This window comes from Nycticebus coucang, chromosome 24 (assembly GCF_027406575.1).
Source record: "Nycticebus coucang isolate mNycCou1 chromosome 24, mNycCou1.pri, whole genome shotgun sequence".
Lineage (NCBI taxonomy): Eukaryota > Metazoa > Chordata > Mammalia > Primates > Lorisidae > Nycticebus > Nycticebus coucang.
This window is the reverse complement of record NC_069803.1, coordinates 27,542,223-27,556,852: the sequence shown is the minus strand read 5'-3', so window position 1 is coordinate 27,556,852 and position 14,630 is coordinate 27,542,223. Positions and strand designations below refer to the sequence as shown.

The 14,630-nt window shown below is 45.5% G+C and overlaps 2 protein-coding genes across 4 annotated transcripts in view; one reads left to right on the top strand and one right to left on the bottom strand.

Annotated features, from left to right (window-relative positions):
* FZD3 (frizzled class receptor 3) overlaps positions 1–5,169 on the bottom strand; it is a 53,403-nt gene extending 48,234 nt beyond the window's left edge. Inside the window, exons 1-2 of one of the 2 annotated variants that reach the window (XM_053578425.1) lie at positions 5,036–5,169; positions 898–949 (exon numbers count right to left, since the gene is read on the bottom strand). The gene's annotated coding sequence lies outside the window, so the exon portion shown is untranslated. The remainder of the gene's footprint in view (positions 1–897; positions 950–5,035) is intronic. The other variant, XM_053578426.1, reaches the window with a different exon arrangement.
* A 6,034-nt stretch (positions 5,170–11,203) lies between these two features.
* The window catches only part of FBXO16 (F-box protein 16), a 38,883-nt gene continuing 35,456 nt past the window's right edge, over positions 11,204–14,630 (top strand). For both annotated transcript variants that reach the window (XM_053578443.1, XM_053578444.1), the window contains exon 1: positions 11,204–11,594. In XM_053578443.1, coding sequence (XP_053434418.1) covers positions 11,499–11,594 — 96 coding nt within the window. In that variant the 5' untranslated portion in view covers positions 11,204–11,498. The remainder of the gene's footprint in view (positions 11,595–14,630) is intronic.

The following is a 14,630-nucleotide window of genomic DNA, read 5'->3' as shown; positions in this document are numbered from 1 at the left end:
AAAGGAGTAGGGTGCCAGCCCCATATGCTGGAGGTGGTGGGTTCAAACCCAGGCCCAGCCAAAAACTGCAAAAAAAAACAACTTTTTTTTTTCTAGAGACAGTATCTCACACGCCACTGTGCTGGCATGCAATGGTGGGATCACTGTCCACTGTAGCCTCCAACTCCTGACTTCAAGTGCTCATCCTACCTCAGCCTCCCAAAGTGCTAGGATTATAGGTGTGAACCACCACACCCAGCTGTAAATTTGAGACATAGTCCAAATTACTCTTCAATAATGTAATGAAATATGTTTCTAATTGGGATCATGTATGAGTGTGCCATTTTTCCTAAAGTAGGGCATCCATGAAAATGCTTTAAATAGAAAGTTCCAGACCTGTAGGACATAGCAAAGATTCTAAACCCAAAGACATTCTATCAAGGCTGGGTGCAGTGGCTCACGCCTGTAATCCTAGCACTCTGGGAGACCGAAGCAGGTGGATTGCTTGCGCTCACAAGTTCAAGACCAGCCTGAGCAAGAATGAGATCCCATCTCTAAAAAATAACCAGGCATTGTGGCCTGTGCCTGTAGTTCCATCTACTTGGGAGGCTGAGGCAAGAGAATCGCTTCAGCCTAGGAGTTTGAGCTATAACACCACAGCACTCTACCAAGGGTGACAAAGTGAAACTGTCTCAAAGGAAAAAAAAAGGCATTCTATCAAAATATAGAAACTCATTAAATAAAAGTTACAGTTGTTTTTGGCATTGCTATTGATGTTAGCATTTTTTAATTACAGGAATCTGTAGTATGCCAACCAAAAAAAGGGACCTGCTGGGTTAACATAATTGGAGAAAACAGCTTTACAGGCCAAGGCCCAGCAAAAAGTGAGTGCTGTGGCAACAGCTATTCACATCTTACCTGTAGGAAAAGAGAAACATTCACTTCTCCACACAGCAATATTAGTATCTGTCTGGAAAAATGATTTCAGATTAAGTTACTTGGTTAACATTCCATCAGAAAAAAGAACTACTTTTAAACCTATACATTTCTATTTTTAAGAACACATAACATCAGGAACCTGATATTCGCCAATTATTATTTATCAGCTTTCTTTTGATGATAAAAAGTAAAAGCCCTTAAAATAAAATCAACTGAGCATTTGTCCTGAAGGACAGCAATAAAGGGAGGGGATATAACCTTGAAAGACCATTTTCCAAGGCTACAAAGCCAGACCAAAGAACGGGGGGTGGGGGGAGGACACAGGAGGTGGCAACTATGAAGAGGAAAGCAGGCTGAATCTCAGAAGAAAGGAGATGAGAAAAGTGGGCCCTAAGGGGTTGTCAAGGGGGTTCTGCAACAAAAGGAATTCTATTCCAATTTGAACTTTTTCTACAGAAAGGGATCTATTTTATCATCCTGTTTAGATTTCATTTTCTTGATACCTTATAAATACAGGTAACATTTTGCATTTCTGATTTAAAAATACCACCGAAAGGTTGACTCAAATTAAATGCTAGATACACAGTGGCTACAGTGGGAACAGGAGGGATACTCTTTGTCTTCTTTCAGACACGTTTCCAAGAATGCAATGCAAGGATTAGCAATGACTCTAAGTAAGTTTCTCCTGTCAAGGAAATTACTGTCTTGTTAGAAAGACAAAGTATCTTAGAGTATACTCATTACTACAGTGTTACTTTCCTTTTCCTAAAATCTTTGTAGTCTTTGGTCCTTTGTTCTCTATATAAAAAAATTCACTCTCAAAATACTGCCTCCTGGTTGCTACAAGAAAGTTTAGACAGCTTCATATTCATAGGACCTAGATTAATTTCAGAGTATCTTTCTGACCTTTCCTATTTCATCTAATTTTTAAAGTCCATCTTGTCATCTACTGATTAAAAGTAACCTAACACGCCTTGGTGTGTGTCACACTTTATGGGGGCAAGACATGATTGCAAGAGGGACTTTACCTAACAATTGCAATCAGTGTAACTGGCTTATTGTACCCTCAATGAATCCCCAACAATAAAAAAAAAAAAAAAAAAAAGTAACCTAACACGTTGAGTGACTGTGTTAACACACACACAGAGGTTTAACATTTACATAAATGATAGTAGCCATCAAAATTCAATAATTATTAATGACTAAGACTAAAGAAAAAGGAAGATCTTTTAAAATTAAGCTGAAAATAAAACTGAAGAGTTAAAAAAATGGATAATTATGGACAGACCAAAAAAAATAAAAAAAAGAGGTTGAAACCCCAGCTAGCTTTCCTTTCCATTAAAGTATGTTCAAAAAATTCACTAATATCAAGTATGTGCTTTTCCCCCCTTAACAAGGTTGTATGCTTTGTATGGAATTATTTCATTGACATAAAATTTGAGGAAAGGGATCTGATTTCTCGGGGCCACTAGCCTTGTTATATTTATATCTATCAAACTTCATTTGCAACACAGTCCTTAAATCCACCAAATACTCCTCAGCATGATGATTTGGAAAGTAAAAAGAGAGAATTTATTTCTGACATAATAGTTAAAACTTTTTCCTTCCCAGTGAAGAGTTATTATTCTTCCAACATTGTTCTTTATGGAAGTATCACTACTGAAAACTTCATTTCTTTCGTTAAGACCTTGCTTGTAGCTTTTCTCCAATCTATACTGAATGTATTCCCAAAGTCTTTTTGTCTTACTGCTCTTTTTGTGCACAGCTGTGGCTTTAATCAGACCTAATTCTAGAGTCCTGAGACTTAAAAAGAAAAAAAACAAACAAGAAAACTTAAGGCCAAAAAACACTCAACCCTGTGAAAGAAGGCAGAGATGTGGTAAGAACCGTTCCTTGGGCTCGGTGCCTGTGGCTCAAGCAGCTAAGGCACCAGCCAAATACACCTGAGCTGGCGGGTTCAAATCCAGCCTAGGCCCGCCAAACAACTATGACAGCTGCAACCAAAATAGCCATGCGTTGTGGCAGGCGCCTGTGGTCCCAGCTACTTGGGAGGCTGAGGCAAGAGAATCGCTTAAGCCCAGAAGTTGGAGGTTGCTGTGAGCTGTGATGCCAAGCACTCTACCCAGGGCGACAGCTTGAGGCTCTGTCTCAAAAAAAAAAAAAAAAAGAACTGTTCCCTGCCACCTGTCTTCCTAAAAAACAATAAAGTCAACAAGCAGCCTAACATCACCAAACTAATATGCTCAGAAGTTTTGAATATAAAACCTTGCAGTTTTACAATCAAACTAATACGAAATATTAGCTGGATCAAGAGGGAAACATATGACTTAATGTGAGCAAAAAAACTCCTCTCCTTCCCCAATGACAAAGCTTTCACTCTGTACCAAAGAAAGAATGTGTGCTTTGCTATTAAATTCCCCGCAATCCTCTCTACTTCAAATATCTCAATCACGAAACTCAAAAGAAAAATCCACCTAAGTGCTCAAAGCACAAAATAAAGCCTAAAAAAATATAATATCTAAGATAAGGAAAGAATTTATGGGACACTGCTATATATTTAGGCAACAGAAAGAGAGACTATTAGTAGTGGCTGAAGAAAAAAAAAAAAAAACAAGAAAGAGTGCAGAAGAGTAGGCTTTATCAATAATTTACTTATTTTCCTATGGAAGGGCCTGGTGAGAAGAGAGCTGCCTCTTACTTGTATGTCATCTTCAGCTCTTGCAGCCCCACCCAGTCAAGCTTTTACATCTCTTTCCTACGCTTCCTAACTCAATCTTTTTACCTTTAGGTTGTGGTTTGGCAGCTCAAGGAGATGGTGTTGTTTTGGGTTTTTTGTCTTTTTTCCTGAAGGAAAAAGATAGTATTTATTTGTTTAAAAAGTAAAGATGGAAAGTGTTATCTTCAGGAATAAAAGCTTTGTAATAAAATAATTAAGTCTCTCTATTCTTTTTCCAGTGTATAATGCCAAAACTGCTACCAGGGTGAGGGAGTAAGGCAACAACCCCAGAGTCAGTCAGGTCTTTGTTTCTTTGCTCATACGGTATTAGCTTTGCAAAGCAAATCAATTCCCATAAACAAACATTCCAGGTCTATCAAACTCCTTCTACAAAATAAGATTTTGTCTGAATCCGTTCACACAACACTCACGGATGCAGCTGGTCCGCTTGGCTGCTGCAATTCAAAAGGGAACCAAAAACCAAATGTTCATGTTACCCTGGGCAAACAAATGGACCTACCTTATGGGGTAGATACCCTTAAACGGTAAGTCTACCCCTCTGCCTATGTTAAAGGCTTGTGGCTTTTTTTTTTTTTTAAGTCCTCTTTCTCTTATGGGAGAGACCCAACTCCAAGACTCCTAGGACGTGAAAGCCTCGAGGAAGATGTTTACAATTCTCGAAAGGACCCAAGACTACTTAACACTGCTTGATATTTTAACAGCTCCTTTATTCCGCAGGCCTCCGATTAACCAGCCTGCAGTCACCCCCCAGCCAGGCAAGCGCACCTTCCCCGACCGGGTGGGAGGCGGGAACCCAGGGAAAGGGGCTGCAGACTTTGCAAACTGACGGGCTGCAGGGGACAACTTTTGGGCGCCGGGTGGAAAAGGTGGGCCCAGCGCTGAGATGAGCCCGGGCGGCGCGGGGCACCGCGGCGCGCGTCTCGCCGGCCCCGGAGCCGGGCTGCGCGGCGCCCTCGGCGCATTGTCCGCCCACCCGCGCCCCGCGCCGGCCGGCCCGGCCCCGCCGCCCCCCGGGGTCGGGGCGAGCGAGCCGCGGTCCACACTCGCACAGGTTGCCGAGCGCAGGCTCCGGGCGGACCGGGTTAACCGCCACCCGGGGCATCTCCCGTCTCAGCCCCCAGCCCCGAACTCGGCGCCTCGGCGGCCCCCGGACCCCGCCCCAGGCCGGGGCCCGAGGAGCCGCTCCGCCGCTCCGCCACGCCAGGCGCCCAAGGCTTTTGTTTTGGCCGCGACGAGAATAACGATCCCTGGGGAGGCGGCGCCGGGCTGCTGCGGGCTCCTCGGCACGGGCTTAGGCTGACGCCGCGCCGCCTCCTTCCTCACACCCGCCGCTCCCCTGCCCGCCGACGCTGCCGGGGAACCGCACGCCTCCGGGCTCACCTCAGACCTCGCGCCCGGCTCCAGGGATGGCTGCAACGCCGGCCCGGGGCGGCCGCGCGTCCCTCAGGTGCCCGGAGCGGCCGAGGACCGCCAGCGCGCGCCCCGGAGCGACCGCGAGCTTGCGCGAGCGCCAGGGCGCGCGGCCCGGGAACGAGTTCGCGCGCGCGCGCACGCACGGCGCAGGCGCGCTGCGGGCGCTCGGGTTTTGAGCCTGGCTGCTCGGTGCCGGCCCGGCGTGGTTCGTTCTTCTCCGCCGGGCGCCCGAGGTGACGCGTGAGCTTCCCGGCACCCGCAGCGTTCGTCTGAAATGCACTGGGCCCGCCTTGCAAAGCACTCCCTCCCCTGCCCAAGCAGCGCGGCGACTCGGGATCACCCCAGCGTGGGAGGATGTTATTGCCAGACCACCGAACCTGGTCTGAGAAGCGCGCGCCAGCCTCGGGGCCCCCGGGATTGGGGGTGGTCAGGAGGGGGGGTCATCGGGGGCTGATGGTGGAACTGGTGCAGGTAGCGGTCGGTCCCTGCTCAGTCGTAGAGCTCCTCACCGAAGGACCACAGCAGATGGGAAGAACCAAGGTACTTGCCCGGGAATAGATCCTCTTTGCCAAGACCTTAGGAAACAGGTGGAGCCTGTAGTGACTGGTGGCCATGCTCTTTAGGAAACGTGTCCCCTCTTCTTTTCTACATAAATGGTTTTAGAGCTGGAAGAATCCTCAGAGATGACCTAAACTAAACCTCTCATTTTTCAATCAAGCAAAAGAACTCCCCAGAAGATTAAGTGACTTACCCAAAGCCATGCAGCATTTTTTTTAATTTCCTTTTTTAATTTTTTATTTTATTTATTTATTTTTGCAGTTTTTGGCTAGAGCTGGGTTTGAACCTGCCACCTCCGGCATATGGGGCCGGTGCCCTACTCCTTTGAACCACAGGCGCCACCCAGCACTTTTTTTTAACAGAGTCACTTTGTCACCCTCGGTTACAGCTCACAGCAACCTCCAGCTCTTGGGCTTAAGCGATTCTCTTGCCTCAGCCTCCCAAGTAGCTGGGACTACAGGTGCCCGCCACAACGCCCGGCTATCTTTTTTGTTGCAGTTTGGCCAGGGTCGGGTTCGAACCCTCCACCCTCCGTATATGGGGCCAGCGCCCTACCCACTGAGCCACAGGCGTCGCCCAGCCATGTCTATATTCATTCAAGCTAAGGCTGTTTTTCTTTTCACTACATTTAACCTTTCTCTTTTCGTCCCCTTTCAGCCTAAGAGACTACACTGGCATCATTTTGTTCTGTTGGACACAGGACTTAAAGTAATATTGCACAATGCGAATGTCCATAACACTATTGAATAGCACCCTTAAAATGGTTAAGATTGTCGATTTTAGGTGTGTATTACAATGGTTTTTTAAAGTGCTCAATGAATATTAAGTAAATATTGAAGAGTATAGAGGTTACACAGAGTTTCACAACAGACGGTGAGCTGTGTAAAGGTAATAAATGAGATCGGAAATGACAGTTTCAATTTTTCTAATAAGTAAACACTTGTGCAGTAACAATTTTTTTTTTTGTAGAGACAGAGTCTCACTGTACCGCCCTCGGGTAGAGTGCCGTGGCGTCACACGGCTCACAGCAACCTCTAACTCTTGGGCTTACGCAATTCTCTTGCCTCAGCCTCCCGAGCAACTGGGACTACAGGCGCCCGCCACAACGCCCGGCTATTTTTTTTGTTGCAGTTTGGCCGGGGCTGGGCTTGAACCCGCAACCCTCGGCATATGGGGCCGGCGCCTTACCAACTGAGCCACAGGCACTGCCCGCAGTAACAATTTTTTTTAAAATAATAATATTGATCCTTAGGTCAATTCTAGGCAGGTCAATGGAGCCATTGGTGCCTCTGCTGAGGGCGAGCAAGGAGGCACATAGTATATGGGAAAATCGGTGTGTGCCTGAAGACCTTTAGAGATGCATTTTTATTCAATTTACACACCATCCTGTAGCGGGGTGGTCCAACTTTTTTTTTCCTCTGCTGAACATTGGAAGAGTAAGGGTTGTTGGGGCCACACAGCAAATACACAAACACTAATGAAAGCTGAAGGGGGCGGGGAAGGCCCATGCATACTTTTTGTTATATCTGACACCACAGATTTTAAAAAGTTGTCACAAAATGAGCATGTGGGTTGCAGGCTGTGGGTTGGACACCCCTTCATAAAGACTGTCAGGCAAAGGGCATAGCTCACATTGGGCGGTGATGTAGAAATGATCACAGATGTATCAGTACAACTAAATCTTAGAAATACAGCATTTGAGTGAAAAAAACAAATTGTAAGATATATAAATGATGATGCTTAAAAAGCCTACCAATACTATGTATTGCTTATGAAGGCATGTGTAATAAAAGTATAAAAAAATGGACAACAACCCTACACACCAATTTTATGTTAATGACTGCCTCTAGGCAGGCAGGGAGGGCATTGAGGCCTGGGAAGTATTATAAAAGAGCTTCTATTGTATCTGTTAAACACAAATTTAAAATAAAATAAAAAATCTCTGGAGAATCAAGAGCGTTCTTTATGAAAATTGAAAATTTTTCATAAATTTATCTTTATGAAAATAAATTTTTTTCATTAGAAACATGACCTTACCCTGTTGCCCAGGTTGAAGTACAGTGCCATCATCATAGCTCACTGCTGGAACTCCTTGAGTCCTGGAACTCCTGGACTCAAGTAATCCTCCTGCCTCAGCCTCCAGAGTAGCTAAGATTACAGGCACTCATCACACCTGATAATTTTTACATTTTTTTTGTAGAGATAGGGTCTCATTATGTTGCCCAGGCTGGTCTCAACCTCCTGGCCTCAAGCAGTCCTCCTGCCTCAGCCTCCCAAAGTGCTGGGATTATAGGGATGAGCCACTCCACTGGCCTCTAAACTTTTCTTTGCATTTGAAATGTCCCACTTAAAAGTAATGTTGAAATATCACAGACATTGAGTTCTGTGTGTGCTCACGGTGGACATGATGTGAATGTGTAGCTCAGCCCCTGCTAGGGCAGCAGTAATCAGAGGATGAGGTGCAGGCGAGAGGAGGCCCAGAAGGAGTTGGTTGAGAGAGACCAGGGCTAAAGTGAGATGCTGTCTGTAATCCTCTCTCTTTCATTCCAGGATGTAACCACCAGTAGAAAGTCTTTAATGGCTGGGAACTTCACAGAGAGATACAGCACTCTCAACATTGTTAAAACTCATCTCTCTCTGGATGAACCCGTTTTGAAATCATAAATGTTAACTGGCAATGCACAGTAATTTAGTATTGCGTCTACAATACCTTCCCCCAGGTCCTCCTTCCCTGCCCCCAAGGCTTTGTTTATTCATTCACCTACAACCTGGTCATGTGGAAAAATCTCTAGGCTGGAATTCAGACAACCTAGGCTCTAATTTCAATTTGGCCATCCTGATCCTTTTTTAATTTAAGGAAAGCAACTTCTATGAGCTTCACTTTCCTTTTTCTTTTTAAACTGGAGGTACACATAGGCTGCCTATTTAAAAACTATGGCACACAATACAAACATAGGGCTTGTAGATTTGAGTTAAGGAAAGGTACATTCTTATCTATTTTAGGAAACAAATAGTGAATAAGGCTCTCTTTTGTTGTTTTTGGTTTTTTGTTTTGTTGTTGTTGGCTGCTGCCTGTAACAACTGCTTTACCTGGACCAAAAGTGCTCTGTTGTGGAATTCTGATTTTCTTATTCTCCAGAGCTTTTACCAAAGCTGGACGATGATGAGGTTTCCATTACTTACTTATATGCAGGATTTTACAGCTCCCTGATTCGATTTGTTTTCTATCCTTGTATTCTCACTCTGTTTCTTATTACAAGGTGGGCACTCAATAAATGTAATTAATTAAATTAGGCCGGATTTTTTAAAGAGTCCCCACATTTAGAGAGGTTCTTGTTAAGGCATGCCATCTGCTGGTTCCCCGGTGTATCTGTCAGCCGGCCTAAATCCCCAAATCCAGTAAGCTGAAATTTCTCTTCAAGCATCTGTGGGTCTGTGTTGGACAATTTCCCCACGTCCGTCCACTTTCTGTTGCAGGTGCTATTCTTTTCTTGGAGCAGTTGCGAATTTTTTTTTTTCCTCCAACCCTGTTTTACCTGTTGGCTGCTCTTAAAACCTGGCAAAGTGGAGTCTGCATTTCGGAGCTCCAGAGGGACCAGGACCGGGTATAACAGGGCGTGCTCAGGAGCAGGGCTCATGGGGAACACTGATGCAGATTGGCAACCCTGCTTGTTTCAGGATTCACAGCTTCCTTCCACAGTTAGATTGCAGTCCCTCCCATCCCCTCTGTGCCCACAGGTTTTAATTTTTGTCCCTGTGCCCAGTTTTGGAGCCAGCCCTCCTGGAGCTCCCGGCCAATCAAGGGCCCACACATTGTTGCCTAAGAGACCCCGGATGCGAACGACCAGATTTAGAGACGGCGATTGGTCTGTTGGAAGCAGGGAGGGGTGGGGGGCTGGAGGGCTTCAAAGAAAAAGCTAACCCAACGCAACTATGGCAACGTCAGCGCTTGAGGCTTGAAGAGGGAGACGAGCTAAAAGAGGTGAGAGCTGTGGGCAGTGCATGAGAAAGATGGAGACTGTCTTTGGAGGGCTCCTGGGCCCCTCACGAGCCTGATCAGTGCTCCAGATCTACAGTTTAAGCGCCTGATGCTGCATACTTGTGAGATTAACCACCACCACCCCAAAAAAACAACCAAAAAACATGTCTGTCAAGCCCTAGCTCTTTGCATTGTATTATACGTCTTTCTTTGTTTTTAACTATAATACCTTATTTCCTGATAATATCTGAGAGTCCCTTGGCTGATGATATTGCAGACGAGGATGAATTGTGTGTTAGCAGAGAAACTCAATCCTGTTCTGTAAACTCCACATAAAAACGCAGTGCAGGGCCCAGTTCATAATGTTCTGAGTTTCACTCTACATTTCGACTAGTTTTAATCCTTAAACTCTCTTCTCCCCACCTCCAGTGTTATATTCGTTCCTTCTGTCATCTAACGAATATTCGTTGATCATCTATTAGGAACTACCCGTGATTAGGATTCAGGTGAGAAGTGTCAGAAAACCACGTAAACAAAGCAGCATCAGAGTTTTGTGTCCTGTTCTCAGAGTCATCAGGAGCTTCGTGTGTCAGGGCAGCGGGGAGAGAAGGCAGGTCCTCCCTTCAAGATAGATTGAAGTGAAATCATAGTGGACCTAGATTTCCATGCTAAGGAGTTTGGATTCTCTAGCCATCAGTGAGATTATGAAGGTTTCTGAGCTGAAAAGTTATATGAAAGGAAAAAAAAAAAAAAAACACCTAACAGGAAAACTCTTATCTTATCTTTGTACACCTAACACAGATAGTAAGCCAAGATAAAACCTGTACAAAGTAAACAAAAAATAAATAGGTTGCAAACAACAGAAGCAGATTCTAGTTAACATAAGCAAAATGGGAAATTTTTTGCAAGGATATCAGGTGACTCGCAAAATGGACAAGAAAGGACATGGGGCTTCATGACGTTGCCATGGTCAGGAACAACTTAACAGTCTGCTGGGGCACCAAGGCTACTTTGAATAGCCCACTCATCTGTAAAATAAGGATAGGCCATTGTTAAACCAATAAGGATAGGCCATTGTTAAACCAACTGACCTAACTCGATTTTATGACCATCTCTTGGCTAGAGAAGGGCAGGCCACCTTGATTAACCAACCCAGCAGGCTCTCAACAATGACGGAAAAGAATTCCTCATGAAGACTAAAGTGCTTTAATCAAAAGGAGGCAGACTGTATATTGGATAACAAAAAAAACAGCAAATTTCCCTGAATTAACTCAACTCCATCCATTTCCAAAGCCTTAGCTTCATTCATGATACCACTCTGCTTTTTAAGTACAGTAACAGGCTGGAATTATTGCTACTTGGATGTCAGAATATTAAGAGGAAGAGGGACAAGAATGAGGTGTTTTTATTACACTATGATTTTGAATTTAAAATAACTCTTTCTGGCCAATGTGGTATGTTCCTAGCTAGGAACGATTCTGGCTTTAACTCTATGGTCCAGTGAAAATAGGGTTAAACTATTTCTAGTATCTCTCAACTTTGAAAAATAAAGAAAGATAGAAATTGAAAAAAAAAAAAAAAGAAAAGAAAATAGGGTTAAACTGGCCAGGGTCTCACTCCTGGTTCCACTTACTATCTGTGTGACCCTGGATGGGGTAACTTCAGAGCTTCATTCTCTTCACTGTCTGAAAAATGTGCTGAAAGCTATCGTTGTGAGCTTCCATTGAGCATGCATGTAAGACATTCCCAATAAATGCTCTTCCCCTCTATTCCCTCTCATAACATGCTAAAAAAATACACGGTATGGATATTCTTAGTATTCTGAGGATTATATGGTTCATTTTCTTCTGATAGGTATAGTCTTTCTGTGGAAGAATATACAATTATTTCACGATGGCATTTGCACCTCCAAAAAGTATAGATGGTCCCAAAATGCAGACAAAGATGAGCACCTGGACACCCCTAAATCATCAGCTTTTGAATGACCAGGTAAGTGACCAGAGCTCTTTTATCAATTGGATCCATGACCAGAAGGAAAAAAAGGATCAAAATTTTGGTTACCAAAATGAGAGCATGAATTGTTCAGGATTGTGTAATAGATGAAGAAAAACATGAAGGATGAATTCCGAGGCCTTATATGCACAAGGCTGTAATAGACACAGAATTCCCTGCCCAGAAAGAAAATGTCTCTTTCATGTGTTCTTTCTTCCGCTGTCACTCCTTCTCTCTCCCCTTGGTTGCACTTTTTCTTCCATCGCTGACTCTCCTCTGGAACCAGCAGGACTGAGAGGAGAGGGTAGTATGTCTGTGAGGAGTTCCCCAAACTAGGTTTTCTTAGTAGAATTGAGGTCACTGGGTAATGCTGCACACTTAATCAAACGCACAGTGGCTCACGCCTGTCATCCCAGCTCTTTGGGAGGTGGAGATGGGAGGATCACTGGAGTCCAGGAGTTTGAGGCCAGCCTGGGCAACACAGCAAGAGTCCATCTTCACCAAGTAATTTTTGAAAGATTAGTCAGGCATTCTGGGTGCAGTGGCTTATGCCTGTATTCCTAGCACTTTGGGAGGCCAAGGTAGAAGGATCTTTGAGGCCAGGAATTCAAGACCAGCCTGAGCAACATAGTGAGACCCTGTCAAAAAAAAATTTTTTTTTAATCAGCCAGTCTGTAGTCTCAGCTACTTGGGAGGCTGAGGCAAAAGGATCAATTGAACCCAGGAGTTTGAGGGTGCAGTGAGCTATGATGATGCCACTCTACTCTAGCCTAGGTGATGGAGTGAGACCCTGTCTCCAAAAAAAAAATAATAATAATAGTTAGCCAAGCATGATGGCTTGCACTACTCAATGTAGTCCCAGCTACCACTCACAAGGCTGAGGCAGGAGGATTGCTTGAGCACAGAGTTGGAGGTTAAAAAACCCCATACATACATAAAATGAATATGTTATAACTGATCACTCACATCACTCAGGTTCTCCTAAGGTTATTTTCCACCTGCATTCTGGGAAAGCACTAGAAGAATACACCAGAAACTTGCAGGGGAATGCTGGCTATGAGATTTCTATTCTGGGGATTTCTATTCCTGTTTCAGTTAGGGGCAGAATTTACTGACAGATCTGTGAGCTCTGATCATCAAGACCTGCATACAAGGGCCACACCTTGGCAGTAAATTACAAACAACATGTATAAAACTGACCTCATTAACTGACACCTACACACCGTCCTCCCCCCGGGTGAATGGCATCACTTTGTACTAAGTGTCTCAAACCAGAAATCCTCCTTCTCCCTGTCCGGGCTGGGATTTGATGTTCCCAGCTTATAAGCCAAGAATTTAGTGTGTGACTTGTAGACTAGAAGATACTACTGTTTCACAGTGAAAGACACAAGATTCTTGGGTCAAAAACAGCTTTACAAACAGGGCCACAAGCAGCATGACCATTATGTTTGCATGAGTTCTCTTTGCCCACCTAGTCTCACCCAGGTCATGCAGAGGGCCCAGGTGAATGCTGCCCTCCCAGTGGGTTTGCAAGAAGCCCAGGGAATCCATCCACCTCATTTATAGTAGGCAGTAAGCAAGCTTGCTCTCAGTCCCAGTGGGAGGCATACCTCCTCTGTGCTCATGGGCTGCAGAGATATTTAGAAGCATGAGGGGTGTGTGGGAGAGTGTCTGCCAGCACTGTCTCACCTCCTTGTCCAGTTGGTTTTCAAGTTCTATGAGTCACCTTCCTCGATCTCTCATCTACGTAGTTGCCTCCAGCTCCACATTCTCAGCTCACACCCCCGGACCCTCTGCTGGTACATTGCAGTGACCCCGTTGTCACTGGTTTCATTCCCTCTGTCTCTACCGATCCATCCTCTATTCTGGCTCCAGAATGATCTTTCTAAAATACCAGTCCTATTGTGTGAAACTGGAACAGGCCCCACCTCCAAGGGTAGACTCTGTCATGCAGAGCTTCAAGAGCCCATCACGACTTGACCTCAGCCAACCTCAGGTCTCACCCCTGCCCCTGGTTCCTCACCCAGTGCACAAGCCTCGCTCGGGTCCTCAGGGGAACCGCCTTGGATCACACACACCTCTGCACCCCCGTGACTTTGCACGTGGAGCCAGCTCAAATGCTGTCTCGTCTGTGCGGTTTCCCCTGCTCCCTGCTTCCCTCATCACCATTACTGACTTTCCCACTCCACTCTAAAGTGCTTAAGAGTTCTCTCTTCTGTTACTTCCAGTGCCTGAAGCGTAAGAAAGAGAGTTGAGCTCTGCTCCCGCTCACCCTCTTGCCCCGTCATCTCTCCTTTAGCCCGGATTTGGCCCTCGGCTTCTCTGAACTGAACAGGTGTGCTGATCCCTCTCACTGAGCCAAGTCATCAAACTTGCCCCCTCCCGTCCTGGCAGTGCTTTCTGGGTCTGCCCCTCTGATGTGAAATGTGAAGGATTTTAGGAGAGAGAAGAGCCGGGGATTGGAAGAGTGAGAAGTAAAATGGAGCACAACTGAGAAGGAAAAAGATAAAAAGGATGAGAAAGACAGGGGAGAAAGAGTAACCAAGGGAGAGGCCAGAAGAAGCAAGAGGAAAGGCCGTGAGGCCAGTGCAGTGGCTTACTCCTGTAATCCTAACACTCTGTGAGGCCGAGGCAGGAGGATTGCTTGAGGTCAGGAGTTCTTCAATACCAGCCTGAGCAAGAGTGGGACAGCTCCCCCCATCTCTCCTAAAAGTAGAAAAGTTAGCTAAGGGCGGCGCCTGTGGCTCAGTGAGTAGGGCGCCGGCCCCATATGCCGAGGGTGGCGGGTTCAAACCCAGCCCCGGCCAAACTGCAACAAAAAAATAGCCGGGCGTGTGGCGGGCGCCTGTAGTCCCAGCTGCTCGGGAGGCTGAGGCAAGAGAATCGCGTAAGCCCAAGAGTTAGAGGTTGCTGTGAGCCGTGTGACGCCACGGCACTCTACCCGAGGGCGGTACAGTGAGACTCTGTCTCTACAAAAAAAAAAAAAAAAAAAAGTTAGCTAAGCCTGGTGGCAGGTGCCTGTAGTCCCAGCGT